This window comes from Microcaecilia unicolor, chromosome 2 (genome assembly GCF_901765095.1).
Source record: "Microcaecilia unicolor chromosome 2, aMicUni1.1, whole genome shotgun sequence".
Lineage (NCBI taxonomy): Eukaryota > Metazoa > Chordata > Amphibia > Gymnophiona > Siphonopidae > Microcaecilia > Microcaecilia unicolor.
In genome coordinates this window covers 537,782,773-537,802,327 of record NC_044032.1, presented here as the reverse complement: position 1 = coordinate 537,802,327, position 19,555 = coordinate 537,782,773, and the positions used below count along the sequence as shown (strand labels likewise).

The 19,555-nt window shown below is 40.9% G+C and overlaps 1 protein-coding gene across 2 annotated transcripts in view; it reads right to left on the bottom strand.

Annotated features, from left to right (window-relative positions):
• The window catches only part of WDR19 (WD repeat domain 19), a 565,820-nt gene that overhangs the window by 507,506 nt on the left and 38,759 nt on the right, over positions 1-19,555 (bottom strand). For both annotated transcript variants that reach the window (XM_030191304.1, XM_030191303.1), the window contains exons 4-6: positions 10,427-10,552; positions 9,866-9,981; positions 5,932-6,047 (exon numbers count right to left, since the gene is read on the bottom strand). In XM_030191304.1, coding sequence (XP_030047164.1) covers positions 5,932-6,047; positions 9,866-9,981; positions 10,427-10,552 — 358 coding nt within the window. The remainder of the gene's footprint in view (positions 1-5,931; positions 6,048-9,865; positions 9,982-10,426; positions 10,553-19,555) is intronic.

Genomic DNA, 19,555 nt, shown 5'->3' with positions numbered 1-19,555 from the left:
GTGCCAGGATGCTTTTAAAATGACAATGGTAACTGAAACCAAGAATGAATAGAACTTTAATATGTCAGCCAAAAATATTGAAAAAGCGTGCAGAAACTGAATGCCACAAACAAGGGGGGAGGAGATTTAGAAGGGAGGTAAGGAAACAGACTGGAGCTGAAACAGATGTGTGAGGCCTGAAACAATCAGTCCTCAAAGGGAGGATGTTGAATAAAAGCATGAAAGAAGGGGAGTGGAAAGCTCCATGATTACAACAAGCTGTTTTAACACTAAACTAAATCTCCTGAGGCATGAGAAAAGGGCATTAAAACATCGGCCAAAGGCACGGCTCCAGAAAGTCTGGCAGGGGGAGCACTAAGGGAAAACAGATGTAGCATGTTCTGCACATGAGTAATAGCGTTGTGGTATTCAGAGACTTGCACGGGGATGTTGTATAGTCAGATGCCAAAGAAAAATGCTATATAAGACCAATGAGAGATCTGTACCTTAAGCATTCTGACTGCTTTGTCTGAACATGCTTCCTGCATACCTCATAAAAGGTATCCAGTACAATTGTAAATAAACTTTTTATATGGAATATGAAATTCGTCTAGTCTTTTCTTCACACGCTGAGGGAGAGGGGAAGGGGGGGAGTCATGTATATCCGCACAATTAGTTGGGGGACACAAGGGGTGTATTAACGGAGGGAGGAAGGGGTAAGGGATTGGGGGGGGGATTACAGGGATAAACATGCGGGGATATATAGTAAGTAAGAGATAGTATGTTTGTTGTTCAAAGGTTAAGATACCAAGATATGCAGAGGGGAATAAGCTACGGGTTGTTGATTGTTAATGTAACTGAATGGCAAAGATGTATGTTTAAATAGTCGCTTAGCAAGAATACAGAACCACACTTGCGAGACAGTTATAACAACTGATGTTTATTCAAGGTCATTTGGTTATACATGTTAAAATATGTCAAAATGCATACAGTATCGAAAAGTCATAAGTCACAATAGCTGCATAGTATGTATATTGAGGCATAATGGTGAGATAGTTATAACCATTGATGATTATTCTATGTTACATGGATATGAATGTAAATATATGTTAAAATGCAATAAAAATTTCAAAATTTAAAAAAAAAAAAAAAAATGAAGATTCCAGTGCTTGTGTCAATTATTTATTTATTTATTGATAAATTTTTTATTGCATTTATATCCCACATTTTCCCACCTATTTGCAGGCTCAATGTGGCTTACAAAGATCTGTTATGGCATCGTCATTACAGGGTAGAAAGATACAATTGGTGTTACAGAGAGATCAAGGATGATAGAGAAGAACTAAGCAGGCAGTTATAGAAAGACGTCATTCAGAGTCATGATGGAGTGGTGAAGTGTTGTGGTTAAGGGGTCTCGTGGTAGGCCTTGTTGAAGAGATAGGTTTGTTGGCACAAGTGAGACAAACCGGTCCGGCGTAGAGACCTCCCCTTGACAAAGCGTTTTTTGCGAAACAGGCACCTGTCGGGGAAAGGGGCATGCCGGTTGTCTCAGATAATTATTAAGCCATCTAAGATATGAGATTGAGAGTGATCAGGGGATAGCAGATACTGCATAGGAAGGGGGAGGAAGGTGAGCCAATGATTATAAACATGCACACAAGCTTAGATTCACTGGAGAGTGAAATGAAATCAGCTGTGTAAGTTTATGAGGCTCCTCCTTCATTATCAGCAGTAGCTATTCGATCACGGTTGTTAGCAGTGGTAAGAGTACTCTTGCAGTAGCTCTACTTTTAAGTAATTTGTTATTTCTAGGATAAGCAGCATAAAATGTATTGCACTGTTTTGGGATCTTAACAGGTACCTGTGACCTGGATTGGCAACTGTTAGAAACAAGATACTGGGCTTGATGAACCTTTGGTCTGTCCCAGTATGGCAATACTTATGTTCTTAGTAAACATTTTGGAAATTGTGAAGAAACAGTGTGTTTTAAGCCTGTAAAATGTATTGGATATTTTCCTGCATTATGTTCTGAAGTGTATTTCTCCTATTTGGCCAGCAGGTGGTGTTTCTTTGCTATAAAACTGTTAAAGAGAACTAAGCATTTTTTCTTTACTTTGACACAAACAGGAAGCAAGAAACAGTATATACTTGAAATCTTGTTTACTGGGCTCTGATTGGCGCAGGAGCTCATCTCATTTGGACTTGCTGGTTTTGAGATCAGTCTTAGCCCGGGAGGAAAGAGAGACAGATCTCTTTGCTGATGCTCAGTGAATTATATGTCCTGACCTTCTCAGGTACTGTTTAGACAGTATATAGATCTTTAGTTAGTGTTATAATTGATCCATATTTCAATTACCTGTTATTGTTTATTGATTGCACATTTGTTTGTTCATTGTTCCAGTGTGACAATAAACCTGTTTAGTTTGTTGACTCTGCTGTCTGGACTGATAAAGAATCCTGGTGGTTTGTGTGTTGGGTCTGTGAGTGATTTCTGGGAACTGTGGGACCACTTGGAGTGTGGCCCCACTAACATAAAAATCACCAAGGATAATTTGAGAGTGCGAGACTCGCCCAGAGGCGGTTGTGACCCAGTCAGTGGGAGGAGGATGCTAGTGTAGAGCACAAGTAGCAGGTGCAGCCAGACCTGAGCTATGCTGGGGACAGACCCTCTAAGTGGCCACGGGGTAATCTCCAGGTGGGTGGCTAGGCGTTTCTTGGCATACATATACATTGGTACAATGGGAAGTTTGTTACTGAATCATATTTTAAGGACACTAACAGAAATGCCATATTACACTATAGAAGTCATCATCCTGGTAAATTACGTAACAGTATTCCTGTTGGACAATTCCTTAGGATTTGTACACTTTGTTCCCAACAAGAAACATTTAAAAATCAGGCTTATGATATGTCCAACAGGTTTAAACAAATGGGACATCCCTCAAGGGTTATACGAAGAGCATATAAGAGGGCTAATAATGCTCAGTGGGAGTGGTTACAAAGACCTTCAGTGAAAGAGCAACAAAGCAGAATTAAGTGTGTTACCATACACTCAGGGGGTCTTTTACTAAAGATTAGCTTGAGTTATCTGCAGCAGGGCCTATAGGAATAAAATGGGCCTTGCAGCAGATAACTTGAGCTAATCTTTAGTAAAAGACCCCCTCAGTGTGTTATAGAGGTGGAGAAACGTATTTAAAAAAATGTTAGTCTATTCTGTCAATTCATGCTCCATTTCAACAGATTCATCATTTTGCTTATACCAGAGGTAGTAATTTGGGTGAAAAATCTGCAGTAAGCAGGGAATATTTACGCTTTCAAGGGGAAGGAGAAAGTTATTATAAATGAAATAAGTGTATATACTGTCAATATGCATGGGAAACTAAAAGAGCTATGATCCCACATACAACGGGTAAAGAGTTTATTTTACAAGGGAACACCAACTGTAACTCAGACCAAGTGATTTATAGGATTTGTTGTCCCTGAGGACTCTGGAATGGACGAAGGAATAATACACTATTTCTAGGATGGGCAGGCCAAATTGCTTGTCCTTTTGGCCACTGTCGGTGACAGGGTGCTGGGCTCGACGGACCCTTGGTCTGTCCCAGCATGGCAATGCTTATGTACTTATGGTATATAGGGCAGATTAAATGGAAAGTGAAATACAGGATAGCACAACATCTTAGTAATTTACAAGTACAACGATTGGAGTCACCTCTGGTTAGTCATTGGATAACAGCACATCATCAAGTTAGAGATTTAAAGTTTGTAGTGCTGTACCAATTATGTGTGTCGGGGGAGGGGGAGGTGATATTTTCAAACTTGCTGAGCATAAAGAAAAGTGTTTCGTTTTTTCTTGGAAGACAGTAATACCCAATGGATTAAACAAGGAAGTGGATTGGTCAGTGGTTTGAATATTGAGAAAGGATTGGTTATTCGTTCGTTGGAGATGTGAGTGCTCTCATGCACATATCAGCGTTTCAAGGTAGAACTGGCTCTATACCAGGGCGCGTTTCTATGGGAGCAGCAGCTACTTGATGTCTATGCAGTATATTATGAATGTATCAGATATGATTAGCATTTGACACAGTATGTAAGATTGATATATAATGCTTTTCTTCAACATTTTAAGAAAGTGAGTTTTATATTCACAGTCCGAACCCCTGATGATGCGTAAAGTGAAACATGGACCATGTTGGGTTTTGAGCTTTGGGTTTTGAACTTTTGTGATTGATGAACATTGATAATCTAGCAAGCAAAATCTACAATGTGTCACGTTATAAGGATTTTCATTTTCTTGTGGGAGAAATTTGCTGAGTGAGCAAGCCGGTACAGCAACGACAGCGTTTAAAGGCTCTGCGAGAAATATTTGCAAGGTGGATCGCAACCACTTCAAGATAAGTGCAGTTTTCAGACAGTCATTTTATATTTAAACACCTATGAACAACTTATGTGAACAAACAGTGCATAATAAAATTTTCATGAAGATCTTGGGACAATTTTAGGTTGTGTTCTACAATTGAGAGTGAATTATCAAACATCATAAATTTTGGTGTGAGTCATTGTGACAAAACAGTGGGTTTTAAACCTGTAACTTGTATTATTTCTTGAAGTGTATTCCTCTAGTTTGGCCAAAAGGTGGTGCATGTTTATATTTAAAGCTGTTACAGAGAACTGACTGTTCCTTCTTTAGTTAACACAGGTAAGAGGTAATCTGCAGTGATGTGGCCAACTATTTTTAAACTTGTTGTTCTGGGTTCTGATTGGCTCAGGAGTTCAATTTCATCTAGAATGTACTGGCTTTTATTCCAGTCTTAGCCAGGGAGAAAAGAGATAGGGATCTCTTTGCTGAGGACCTCTGAAAAGTTATATTTGATAACTTGTGAGCAACTATATATCCTAATCTCCCCAGGTACTATTTAGATAGTATACAAATGTTTAGTTAGTTTTATAATTGATCCATATTTCAGTTACTTGTTACTGTTTGCTGATTGCACCTTTTCTGTTTTTTGTTCTAATTTTTTCCTGACAAACATTTTTCAGTTTATTGCCACTGCTTGTCTGGACTAAGAATCCTGGTGGTTTGTGTGTTGGGTCTGTGAGTGTGCTTTCTGGGAACCGTGGGACCACTGGGAGTGTGACCTCCAATACCCTAGAAATCACTGGAGATAATTTCAGAGCAGGAGACTTGCCTAGAGGCGGCTGTGACCCAGTCGGTGGGAGAAGAGTGAAAGTGTAGAGCAGAAACAGCAGGTGCAGGTGGACCTGAGCTGTGCTGGGGACAGACCCTCTAAGTGGCTGCGGGGTAGTCCTAGGCAGGTGGCTAGGCATTTTGTGACAATCATTAATCGGTTTGCCTTCTCAAACTTAGTCTTACTTTATTTATTTGTTACATTTGTATCCCACATTTTCCCACCTATTTGCAGACTCAATGCGGCTTACATAGTACCGGAGAGGCGTTAGCAGACTCCAGTGTGAACAAATACAAAGTGATGTTGTGGTAATAAAAAGTTCATGTGGGAACAGACAGTGGAATATAAGTAGTTTTACTTAAATAGAAAACATTTCAGAAATAATTTGATAAGTGTATTGCTGGGGAAAAACATTTTGTGAAAAATTTTGGTGTGTATTGTTGGGGAATAACTTTTTGCATAAATAGTTTTAATAATAAATGATGCAACATGGAAGTTTTCTAATGATCATAGTTCTTCAAGAGGATATTTATAAATAGGTGAGATATTGGCACCTTCCTACCCAATTAACCTAAGTGCCCTCTTATAAAATTGCCTTCTATAATTTTACCATCAGTGATCAATATTAATCTCAGCTATCTGCTCCCTCTTGAGCCCAGATACCCCTCTACTTGTATGATCCCTTCTGGGAACCATGCTTCTTCACCCTCAGTATTTTCCTGAACTTAGCACAATATCTGCATTTGACATGTTCTGGCATTACCTGTCTTATAGTATCCCCTTCCTGGTTGCTCACAGTTATCATTTTATCTTCACTACCCAGCGCAAGCAGGTTCTGAGAACTCCAACATCCACAGGTAATTTGCTTAGTGTGTTTACCTGCATTATTTAAAAATGGGTACATTACATCACAGGAACAAACAGCACAATAATTATATTTTAATGCCTATCATTCTGAAAAATAAATTGTGGTAATCTAATATCACAACAAAGTTCCACATTATAAATCAAAAGTACTATTTATGTTCTGCAAAATATCAATCTGTTTGAAACCTGGCTTTATTCCTGTCTACTACTAGTACTACTGATTTCTACATCTAGTTAAGACAAATATACAGAGCAAATAATAAATACATTTCCCAAAGTCTTTTTAAAGAAAATGTTTAAACCAACATGGATATGATCAAAACTAGGGGTTAAAATTTAAAAGCAGTCTCAAAAAGGTGGGTTTTTAGATAGAACTAAAAAAGGCCAGACAGGAAGTATGATGCACCAACTCAGGAAGTCTATTCGAAACTACTGGGATAATTCTGTAAGCAGCAATCTAGTTGTAGGCAGCATGAAAATGTGTAAATGGCAGTATTCTAATCATTTATGCAAACAAATGGCCTCTTACAGAATACCAACTACTGAAAAACTATGCGACATGATTTGATGCAGTGGCGTAGCTAAGTAGGGCGCAGTCGCTCCCTCAAATGGATTTTAAGGGAAACAGCACCTATGCGCACCGTTCTTTCTAAGCTACATCGCCATGAACCCACCTCTCTTCCCTTCCGCCGCTGCTGCTTCACTGCAGTGGTAACAGCAGCAAAACAAAGTAGAGCCACACTATGTAGACTCGCAGCTGCTAGTTCCACTCCCTGCCCTGTGTACTAGGCTGCGCATTTGGTCATGCTATTCTTATATAAAAAAAACTCAGGCTAAGTTAGAAGAAGAAAAGGAATCTTTATTTCTCAGCAACAGCACAAGAAATATTATTGGCTCTTGGCATTAGTAGTTTTACAGAACAGAGTCTAACAATAGGAAGAAAAGTGTTATTCCTCACTGTCATACAAAGGTCATAGAACAGAGAGAAAGAAGACAAAGAAAGGAAGAAAGAAAGAATGAATGAATGAAAGAAAGAAAGATTCTTAGCTATAGAGAATTAGTTTCCATCGGGGGGTTGGGGGAGGAAGAGTACCCCCCCCCCCCCCCCCCCCCGGAAACAGGCTGTGGCAAAGATATGAAACTCTCCTGCCATCTGGACTATTTCAGAGTCTCTTTAGATGAGCAGTTACTTATATACCCTTCCCATCACAAAGGACCACCTCATATATCACCCAATCAGCAATCCTGCTTACTTCTTGGATAAGCAGCATAAAATGTATTGTACTGTTTTGGGATGTTGCCAATTTGTAACCTGGATTGGCCACTGTTGGAAACAGGATTCTGGACTTGATGGACCTTCGGTCTATTCCAGTATGGCAACACCTATGTACTTATGGGTTTTCTAACCAGTAGATCCTATTGGCTAAAATTGATGGGAGCACTGCTATCTGTTTGCACCCCGGGACACAGGGCTCTCCCATCTTGCCAATATTGTTTAATATAATAATGGCTTCTCTGGGGAAGAAAAACACACTATGGGTTTTCATCCACTAATTTTACTCTGATGATATCACAATGTATACTCCACTCTTAGGCTATATCCAAGATATTGTACCTGCAAAGAGGTGGGATAAGGTGGGATACAAATGCAACAAATAATATAAAGAAAAGGTAGGATTCTTTAGATCTATAGGCGTCAAATTGAAGCGGAATAATTTTTTTAATATTCAGCAGTTCTTTTAAAATATTTACTTTAAGCAACTTGTATAATGATGGCATTTCTTTTCCATTACAGTCCACTCTGAAGATTCTTGGGGTTATTTCTGACAACTGTCTTACTGTTACTAAAGGTTCTGGAAACTCAAATGAATTAGATCCAATTTTGCTCCTGATACCTTCCGACTGATTGCTCAAACCATGGTACTGGCCCGCATTAATTACTGTAACACTGTTTATTTGGGTTATAAAGAATTTGTTTTGAAAAACTTGATGTTGTTAAATACAGCAGAACAAGTGATATACAAAGCCTCAAAGTTTGAAAGAGTGGCACCTTTATTTTGCAGTTGCACTGGCTACCTGTTGAACCATGTATTATTTTTAAGTTATGCTCTCTAATTTTTATCATCTTGCATGGTTATGCTCCTAAGTATGTTTCCTCATTGATTTATTACCTAGAAATTCTTGTCCATATTTCAGAGAACTTTTAGTTTTGTGTTATCCAAATCCTAGGAAAATTGTCTATAAAAACGTTTACAGCAATATTTTCTCACCAGGCTATGAGATGGTGGAATGAGCTACCTCAAACAATAAGATAAAAAAACAGTTATACTAGTAAATTTCACAGGTCACTGAAGACTTATTTATTTATTTATGGTTCATTTGTATCCCACATTTTCCCACACTTTATCTGCTTTATCTATTTCAGAAGTTAGTTGATGTTAAATAATTTTGATTCTGTTATTTCATTATGTTTGTGACTATTCTGGGAATGCCTAGCTTCTTATCCTGTGAGCCACAGTGAAGTCTTGAGGTGAGTATGGGATATAATGTCCAAATAATGTAATAATTGTCTATAAATTTTTAGATATAAAGTTCTACTTCAGTATGCTGCACTATTTCCCATCCCCATCTTTCTTTGCTGTCAGCCACATGCAGGAATTTCTGGCTGGTCACAAACTCTGATGGTGCCTCATGTTGCTAGGGCAACTCAGCTACCTGGTATAACTTGTTACAAATGTAATTTACTGAGAAGAGGTATGGCAAGGACACCAATTGCAAGCCTCTAGCACATATGAAAGGCCAAATTACAAGTCTCCAGCACATATGCAGCACCTATGATTGGTCCAGGGGGTACAGGAGAGGTGGATGCTCACCACAGCCTATAAAACCACGCTGCAAAGAAACTCTGAAAAACTAGGCATGCTTAGCAAGAGAGTTTCAGATCTGTCCAATGGTTTATTTTTCCCCAAAGGGGGTGCTCTTCCCCCTTCGTAAAAACTAATTCTCTATATCTAAGAATCTTTCTTTCTTTCATTCATTCTTTCTTTTTCTCTTCTTTATATAATTAGTCTGATTACTTATAATTACCAGAGGTACTGATGTTAGATTTTGAAAGTTTGTTAGAAACTTGTCACTGATATCTGATGCTGTGCTTGTGGGTGAGTAAGAATAAAAAGACTTTTCTCTCTAATTTCTGTTGAATTTTTTGCCTATAATATTTTGTAACATGTTTAGAGAATAGCAAACCAAATGCGCAGCCTAGTACTTAAGGTAAAATCACTGAAAAACAACAACATAAGAGGAAAGACACATGAGCTGAGGTGGACCAACGTAGAAAAACAGAGGACTGACCTGGTGCCGAATGATGGTGACTAGAAGGAAGGTACACACATACATGGTGGCACACTTCCAAATGCTTCTAAAATAGTTGCTGGGAATTATTTCACATGTGGGCTCCATCGGATGATATCACCCATCAGTAAGATTATATCTTACTTGTCTTTGGAGAATACTTAAATGTAAAATCTTTCATAACAATTCTCAATCTTGTCCTCAGGATACACCCAGCTAGTCAGGTTTTCAAGATATCCACACTGAATATGCATAAGATAAATTTGCATGTACTACCTCCATTGTATGCAAATCTATCACATGCATACTCATTGTGAGTATCCTGAAAATCTGACTGGCTGTGTCCTGAGGAATGGATTTAGAGCCACTGCTCTAGAACAAGTAAAGAGGATAGAAAAAATATATATCTTAAGGCACCCACTTTAAAGCTGTGTTGCTTCTACAGGAAATAGCAGTTTGCATTTGATTTGCTTACTTACCAAGTACAGGAATTTTGCGAGAAGTCTGAAGGTTATAAATTAACAAGTTGCCCTTAGCAGTTCCAACAGCTAATAGTGCTCCAGCTCTGGACCAAAGCAAGAAAGACATCTGATCCCTGCAAGACAGAAACAGTTTAAAGATAAGGGTAAACTGCAAATCTGAAATGCTTCCCTATGGGAGTACAACATTTAAAAAGCTACATATCCTGAAGAGTTACACTCTGTATAAACCAGAGTGTTTTCACAGTTGTATACCTATCTACCCTCAAAGGTAAAAAGTCAGTCTTAACTTTAACTGGATAGCTATTCAAATAGCAGACATAACATTAGCACTATCTGGATAGCAGCAGTGCTTGCTGCTGTCCTGATATCCAGTGTACTACACAATCTGGATACCAGCGCTTGAATATTCATCCAGATTATTTTTGGTTAATGTGGTGTTTAAAAAAAAACTCAAACCACATTGGGTGAATATCAAAAAGTAAGAGTTCTTCTCAAGCAAAACAGTTTCCTGTCACTAAACCACAGTTGCATGTGGTTTTTAAATTCATTTTAACTTACCTCATCCCACTATCCAGCAAGCTGTTTTTACTCGTATTGGTATCAAACAGATAGATAGAGCTGGACTTGTCAGCAATCATTGCTAGAGTGTCTCCATCTTTATCCCAGTCCATGGCAACACAGTCACTTATAAAAAGATGAGGGAGAAAAAGATGATGAGACAAAATAACGGATAAGCAGTTTTGCTTGTACATTACAGTGTGCTTCAAAAGGAAAAATTTGGTCTTGCCTGTGAATTTTCTTTCCTTGAGTACAACCTGACCAGTCTAGAAGATATGAGGTTGTGCCCCTCAACCAGCATATTGAGACAGAGGCTTAAGAGCTGTTAGCTCTGGCCTATAAAAGGTACTATGCCACCACCAGCAGTCCAGTATTCTTGTAACAAAGTAAATACTGACCAAAACCCCCTCCTAAATAATTCTCAAGGAAATACAGGGTTCTTAACCATAAAAAAGTACCCATTCAACAACATCATCAGGTGCCCCTGCATCTTAATTTAATTTTATATACCGCAAAGCACAAAAATATTAAAGTGGTTTACAGAACAAAGAAAAAAAAAAAAAGACAAAATGCAGAAATTACAAACAAACTAAACAGTCAGATATCAGGATTGGCCTCTCGAGCAAAGAAAACTAGAAGGTAGGACCATATTTTTCCTTCCTTTCCACCCATCAGATCATTCCACAATATGGGATGTGGCAAAATACCCCTCCCCACTGAGTGGGGTGAAGAGATCCCCTGCTTCAAAGACTCCGACATCAAATGCAGCATGTTTTATGACATGAACATCCAGCCTACAGTATTTGAAGGAGGAGTGCAAGTAAAACTGAGCAGAAGCTCTACAAATCTCAGCAGATGAAAACTGCTTGCAATTCTACCCAGGATGTCGCTATACCCTTGATCAAGTGTGCCCAATGGTCTTTAGGAGGTACCCAACCTTTTAGAATACAAACTAAAATCACTGTCTTCTTCAACAAATATGCAATGGTAGATTTTGCAGCTACTTCACCTTTCTTTGCACTGCCGACAATACAAATAAGTAATTCAAACAGCGCCAGGCATTTGTCATCTCCAACATATCATGACAGTGCCCAACAGAAGAGTGTCAACTTCGTTATTTAGACAGCTTCCCAATCTTCATGCCAACATCATCATCATCATCTCATTGACATGGAAGGCCAACACCATCTCTATCCTCCCATGTTTCAAACCTCCTCTCTACTGTGGCACCATCCACGTCTGTCAACGAGGCTGTTTCTTCTTACAACAATACTCTATCCTCTGCCTTAGACACACTTGCACCTTTGATGACCCCACCCTGTAAGGCGTACAAAACCCCAACCTTGGCTGACTTCTAATATCCGCTACCTACGTTCCTGTACCCGCTCCGCCGAACGCCTCTGGCGGAAATCTCGGGCCCTTGCTGATTTCTTACACTTTAAGTTCATGCTGACCTCCTTCCAATCTGCTCTTTTACGTGCCAAATAGGATTATTATATCCAACTGACCAACTCTCTTGGCTCTAATCCTAGACTTCTCTTCACCACATTGAACTCTCTCCTCAAGGTGCCCCCTCCCCCAACTCCCCCTTCATTATCTCCTCAGACCCTTGCTGAATTCTTTCACAACAAGGTTCAAAAGATAAACCTTGCTTTCTCTACCTCACCACCTCTCCCCTCCACTAGTCCGTTCCCCTCTCTCTCCTTCCCCTCATTCCCTTTCCTCCTTTCCTGAAGTTACTACTGAGGAATCTACACTTCTCCTTTCTTCCTCAAAATGTACCACCTGTTCCTCTGATCCCATTCCCACCCACCTTCTTAATGCCATCTCTCCTGCTCTTATTCCTGTTATCTGTCACATTCTCAACCTCTCACTTTCCACTGCAACTGTCCCTACTGCCTTTAAACATGCTGTGGTCACACCTTTCCTTAGGAAACCTTCACTAGACCCTACTTGTTCCTCTAATTACCGACCCATCTCCCTCCTCCCTTTTCTCTCCAAATTACTTGAGCGTGTTCACCGCCGCTGCCTTGATTTTCTCTCCTCACATGCTATTCTTGACCCACTACAATCTGGTTTTCGCCCTCTCCACTCAAACGAAACTGCGCTTACTAAAGTCTCCAATGACCTATTACTGGCTAAATCCAGAGGTCAATATTCCATCCTCATTCTTCTTGATCTTTCCGCTGCTTTTGACACTGTCGATCACAGCATACTTCTCGATACCCTGTCTTCACTTGGATTCCAGGGCTCTGTCCTTTCCTGGTTCTCTTCCTACCTCTCCCTCCGCACCTTTAGTGTTCACTCTGGTGGATCCTCTTCTACTTCTATCCCTCTGCCTGTCGGCGTACCTCAGGGTTCTGTTCTTGGTCCCCTCCTCTTTTCTATCTACACTTCTTTCCTTGGTTCATTAATCTCATCCCATGGCTTTTCCTACCATCTCTATGCTGATGACTCCCAAATCTACCTTTCTACCCCTGATATCTCACCTTGCATCCAAACCAAAGTTTCAGCGTGCTTGTCTGACTTTGCTGTCTGGATGTCTCAACGCCACCTGAAATTAAATATGACCAAAACCGAGCTTCTCATTTTCCCCCCCAACCCCACCTCCCCGCTCCCCCCGTTTTCTATTTCTGTTGATGGCTCTCTCATTCTCCCTGTCTCCTCAGCTCGAAACCTTGGGGTCATCTTTGACTCTTCTCTCTCCTTCTCTGCTCATATCCAGCAGATCGCCAAGACCTGTCGTTTCTTTCTTTACAACATCCGTAAAATCCGCCCCTTTCTTTCCGAGCACTCTACCAAAACCCTCATCCAGACCCTTGTCACCTTTCGTTTAGACTACTGCAATCTGCTTCTTGCTGGCCTCCCACTTAGTCACCTCCCCTCTCCAGTCGGTTCAAAACTCTGCTGCCCGTCTCGTCTTCCGCCAGGGTCGCTTTACTCATACTACCCCTCTCCTCAAGACCCTTCACTGGCTCCCTATCCGTTTTCGCATCCTGTTCAAACTTCTAACCTATAAATGTACTCACTCTGCTGCTCCCCAGTATCTTTCCACACTCGTCCTTCCCTACACCCCTTCTCATGCACTCCGCTCCATGGATAAATCCTTCTTATCTGTTCCCTTCTCCACTACTGCCAACTCCAGACTTCGCGCCTTCTGTCTCGCTGCACCCTACGCCTGGAATAAACTTCCTGAGCCCCTACGTCTTGCCCCATCCTTGGCCACCTTTAAATCTAGACTGAAAGCCCACCTCTTTAACATTGCTTTTGACTCGTAACCACTCGCCTCCACCTACCCTCCTCTCTTCCTTCCCGTTCACATTAATTGATTTGATTTGCTTACTTTATTTATTTTTTTGTCTATTAGATTGTAAGCTCTTTGAGCAGGGACTGTCTTTCTTCTATGTTTGTGCAGCGCTGCGTACGCCTTGTAGCGCTATAGAAATGCTAAATAGTAGTAGTAGTAGTGGAAGAATGAACAGCCTCTTCTAATACAAACCCCAGCATTAATAAAACACAAAAAGGTCCCTGACAGAATAAGACTTGCAGTTCAGAAACTCAACTGGCCAAACAGATTGCTACCAAAACACCATCTTCAGAGAGAAATCTTTGAAAAGACACTCTCTTCAAAAGTTCAAAGGATGCAACACATACCATTTCAAGAATCAAACTGAGATGTTACACTGGGAACACTGGCATACCTATGGACACAAATGAGTAATGCCTTTGAAGAAATGCACAACATCCAGGCAAGCTCCTAATGAAGCCCCTTCCAGATGACTGCGTTAACAAGCCAACGCTGCTACTTGAACCTTCAAGGACGCAAAGGCTAAATGTTTCTTAACACTATCCTGCAGAAAACACCAATATCTGAGTAACAGAGGTCCAGAATGGGAAAAAAAGCCCTCACTCTGCACACCAAGCTTCAAAAACTCTCCACATTCTAGTATAGACTAATGAAGTAGATCTTTCCTTGCCTCCAAGAGACTTGTGATAACTCCAAGTAACCTTTGTGTCTCAGATGAGCCTCTCAATAGCCAAGCTGTACAACAAAAGCAAGATGGATCATCCATGAGCACTAGACTCTCTATGAGAAGGTCCATCTCCAATAGAAGCTTCAAATTGTCCTACACTGATACAGGGATCAGGTCTGCATACCACAGACGTTTGGGCCAATCCAAAGCTATCGTTCATCGTTTGTTCATTTTACTATACCATCACTTATTGCAAGGCAAATCAGAATGGTTTACAAAGCAAATACTACACTAAAATAACCATAAAATTAATTAAGAACTCCATTAAAAGATAGGAAAGAACAGACAAATCTTTCATACTAAAGAAAATAACAAAAACAGAAACAATCAACTTGTATAATAGTCATGCATAAAGACAAAACATCTTCGAAACAACTCAGGAACCTCTCAGCAACCTGTGCAGTCAACCCACTAATGTTCAGCGACATTAAGTGTTAAAAGCTGTTTGGCAGTAGTAAGTTTTCAATGCTACACGGAAGAGAGAGTAAGATCTTTCTAATCTGATTGGCTGTGACAATGAATTCCATAATGCTGGGGAGAGAAAGTAAAAGATTACATATGGGTGGATTCCCATCTTTCCCTAGATGGCGAGGGTAAGACCAGTCTGATGTCAGTTAATGAACAAAGAGTACAGACAGGTGTATATGGAATGGTCAGAGCCACAAGATAAAATGGGGTAGCAGTATGAAGCGCCTTGTGTGTCAAAATGAGAACTTTAAATTTCACTCTGAATTCAATGGGGATCAAATGAAGACGCTGCAAAAGAGAAGTAGCCCTATCATATCCGGAGGCCCAGCAAATGACCCGAGCCGCAGTGTTCTGAATAGTTTGTAGAAATTTCAGGTTGGTTTTATTGATAACGTAATCATAACGTGTGGTAATATATGCATATGAAAGAGTACTTACAGAGTCTTGAGAGGCACATCTAATTGAACAAAGCTGTCAAAGGAAATAAAACAATTTTTTACAACATCGGAGATCTGAGCGCCAAAAGAGAGAGCAGAGTCAATAATTACCCCAAGATATCTAAAAGAAGATACAGGAATGATCTATCAAATAATGTTATCCAGGAAACTATTGTCTTGTCTGAATTTAAAACTAGATGATGTTCAGTAAGCATCTTGCTACCTTCTGGAGACAGTCTTGAACTGGTTTTAAATCAATTGGATTTGTATAGTAAATTAATAAGAAATAGTCAGCGTACAAGTATGAACTGATTCCGAGAGATTGAACGAGCAGTGTCAGAGGAATCACAAATAGATTAAACAGTAAAGGTGATCGGACTGATCCCTATAGAACTCCACATGACGTGGAGTGGGACTGTGAGGAAGAGCAATACTGTAGTACTCTGAAGGAGCGACCATTAAAAAAAGAGGAGAACCATTTACAGATAGTCCAGAGATACCGACCAAACGTAAGCGAGAGGTAAGAAAAGGTTATAATCAATTAGATCAAATGCAGAGGATAAATCTAGGAAATGACCAAAGCAATCTGGCCTTGTTCTAGCCGTGAATGTAATTCACTTAGAAGAGCAGTTATTACCGTCTCTGTACTGTAGCCCTGTCTAAAACCATTTTGTGGTGGACAGAGCACATTAATAGATTCTGAAAATGACTGAAGTTGTGAGAACACAATTGTTTCTAGTATCTTAGTCAGAAACGGGAGGTTAGAAAATGGGCAATAATTGTTTGGAGAAAGAGAGACCTTTGGAATAACACCCTCTTTAAGACTACTTACTATCATAGAATGGAGATAGGGCAACAGCCCCGGAGAAGAGACTTTTAACCAATTTGAAGGTAGAGGATCCAAAGGACAGCAGGTGGTATATAAATTTGACAGTAATTTTTGGAATGATATAATGGAAGGGGGATCAAAGGAATTCCAAGAGGTGGATAAATTCGGGTCCAAAATTTCACACAATGCATCTACAACTGATAAAAACGTTGTTCGAAGATTATCAATTTTTGAAAACAAAAAATGCAGCTAAGACATCAGAATCTAAACAAGGTGTGGTAGGTTTCCCCTCTGGCTTTGTTGTTAATTTTTTTTAAGACAGAAAAAAGCTGCTTCAATAAATTGGAGGCTTGGTGTATCTGAGTAGAAAACCAAGATGTTTACAATTTTTCTTCAACTCATCGGTTCTCAACCTACATCATTGGCTTTCTGCTATCAATATCACCACCCAGAATAAGATGCCACCCTTCGCAACACTCAGCCCAGAAGAGGCCATGGAAGAAAACACACACAAAACTCCTGTCTGAAGTCACTGCTTCAGGAGGCAACCAATCCTGCTGCATCATACTTTCTCCAACAACTGGAAAACAATGGAGCCTTGACATTCCAACTCAATACTATCAAGTCCATCACTGGCATTCTGTACCTGTTTTTGAGAAGGACAAATGCCTTCTGCAACAGCTCCCATTCTCCAGGATCTATGTTGGGTTCTTGGCCCAATACCGTAACAAGGTGGCTTCCCTGGCCACTGCCAAACTTCTTGGTTAACATAATCCACTGCTGTGGCACTGCCTGAAAAAACCTTGACCACCAACCCTGAACAAAGAATGCTTGCAAAACTTTTCAAATGGCTCTGGTTTCCAAATGGTTGATCAACCATGTCATTTTGGTCACTGTCCATCATCTCTGAGCTACCATCCAGAAAATGAGCTTCCCAACTGATAAGACTCACATCTGTTGTCACCATCAACCAATTGGAAGCTTCCAAATTCATGCTCTTTGCTAGGTTTTGGGATTCAGCAACCATTTCAGAATTGCCTTGGCCTTTGCCTCCAAAGTCCAAGGGAGTTACATCTTGTAACACTTAATGCGCTGACCACTGACTTATGGGACAAGATCAATGCTCACCACGGAATCCAGCACCTGCATATAATCCCAGCATGTGGTACTTTCCTCACTGCGAGAGCTCATACCTGAGTTTGGAGCTTCATTGTTCTCTGCTTGGGAAAGAATACCTTTCCCATCTGGGTACCAAAAGAAGCTCCCAAATACTCTATGCATTGCATTGTGTGGGTTCCAACTTATGTTTCTCAAAATTGCCAAATCCCACTGTAGCTCCTTTGATCTTGGTAGGGTTTCTTAACCCTCCATTGCCTTAGGTACAAATCTAGATTGTGAGCCCTCCAGGGACAGAAAAATACCTGTATATACACTACTTAAATAGCTTTCAGGCTTACAAACACATCTTAGAGAATGAAGAAATTGGACAAAATAAGTGGTAGCCTGACATCTCTCTCTCTGACTTTGCTCTGATAAATCAATCATCCAAAGTACAAATGGACTAGAAATTCTTCTCTGAACAGCACCAAAGCCACAACCACTACCATAACTTTGGAGCTAGTTCGAGCGGCCATGGCTAGTCCAAAGGGAAGTGCTTGGACTAGTAGTGTTGGCCCAAAATGGCAAACCTTAGGAATCTTTGATGTGGACTCCAAATTTGAATATACAAATATACTCTGAGGAACTCTCCAGTGTGGACTACTGAAATTACCAAGCACAATGTCTCCATCCTGAAACTAGAAATCCAGAGAGTCCAGTTTACTCCATTCAAATAGATGGACTGAAAGGAACCTAACTTCTTTGGGACTACAAAGTAAATGGAGTAACCCTCCTTTCCCACTCCTTCCTGAGCATGGAAACATCTGCTCCTAAGGCCTGCAGCCTTTCCAAGGTGGCTACAACTGCCATTTTGGGGGCTGGAATGTAACAGGGGGACACTATCAGGAGCATTTTTGAAAGAGAAGGGTGCCCATCTTCAGACACAAATCGGGAGATGGGCGTCCTTCTCTCAGGGTCGCCCAAATCGGCATAATCGCAAGCCAATTTTGGGCGCCCTCAACTGCAGTCCGTCACGGGGATGACCAAAGTTCACTGGGGCGTGTCGGAGGCGTAGCAAAGGCTGGACTGGGGTATGCTTAAGAGATGGGCGTCCTCGGCCAATAATGGAAAAAAGAAGGGCGTCCCTGACGAGCATTTGGTCGACTTTACTTGGTCCATTTTTGTTCACGACCAAGCCTCAAAAAGGTGCCCAAACTGACCAGATGACTACCGGAGGGAATCGGGGATGACCTCCCCTTACTCCTCCAGTGGTCACCAACCCCCTCCCACCCTAAAAAATAAAAAAAAATAAAAAAAAATTTAACATTTTTTGCCAGCCTCTATACCAGCCTCAAATGTCAAATCCAGCTCCATGACAGCAGTATGCAGGTCCCTGGAGCAGTTTTAGTGGGTGCAGTGCACTTCAGGCGGGCGGACCCAGGCCCATCCCCCCCTACCTGTTACACTTGTGCTGGTAAATGTAAGCCATTCTAAACCCACCACAAACCCATTGTACCCACATGTAGGTGCCCCCCCTTCACCCCTTAGGGCTATGGTAGTGGTGTACAGTTGTGGGGAGTGGGGGGCTCAGCACACAAGGTAAGGGAGCTATGTACCTGTGACCAATTTATGAAGTCTACTGCAGTACCCCCCCTAGGGTGCCCGGTTAGTGTCCTGGCATGTCAGGGGGACCAGTGCACTACGAATGCTGGCTCCTCCCACGACCAAATGCCTTGAAAACCAGGGACGACCATCTCTAAGGTCGACCATCTCTATGGGTGTCCCCATTATTGGAATGCTCTGTCATCAACGTTAAAAGAGAGACTACCGATCACAGCCTATTCAAGAAATCCCTGAAGACCTACCTATGTGATTGATCATTCTCCTCAGCTGCTTGATCTTCTGCATCTCCCTCCCTTCCCCTCATCTACTTTATTCTCTGCTTTGCACTACTGCTATTATGTTGTACTTTTCTCTTAACATTGTAAACGTAGAGCCTGCCTTGGTGGGATATAAATGTTCACAATAAATAAATAAATAAATAAGGGTTTCCCCGCTCCTTCGCCGGGACGTCCTTAGAGATCGTCGTCCCCGTTTGATTATGCCCCTCCACATAGGCATCTGCGAGATGGTGGTAAAACTCCAGCATAGCATCCTCTCATTACCTCCAGAATTCACTAATCAGATGTTATACAGGTCCATCACTTGAAAAATGTGAACAGCTGATCTCATATCTGCTCTGTTGAGGCTCCTGTGTTTTTAT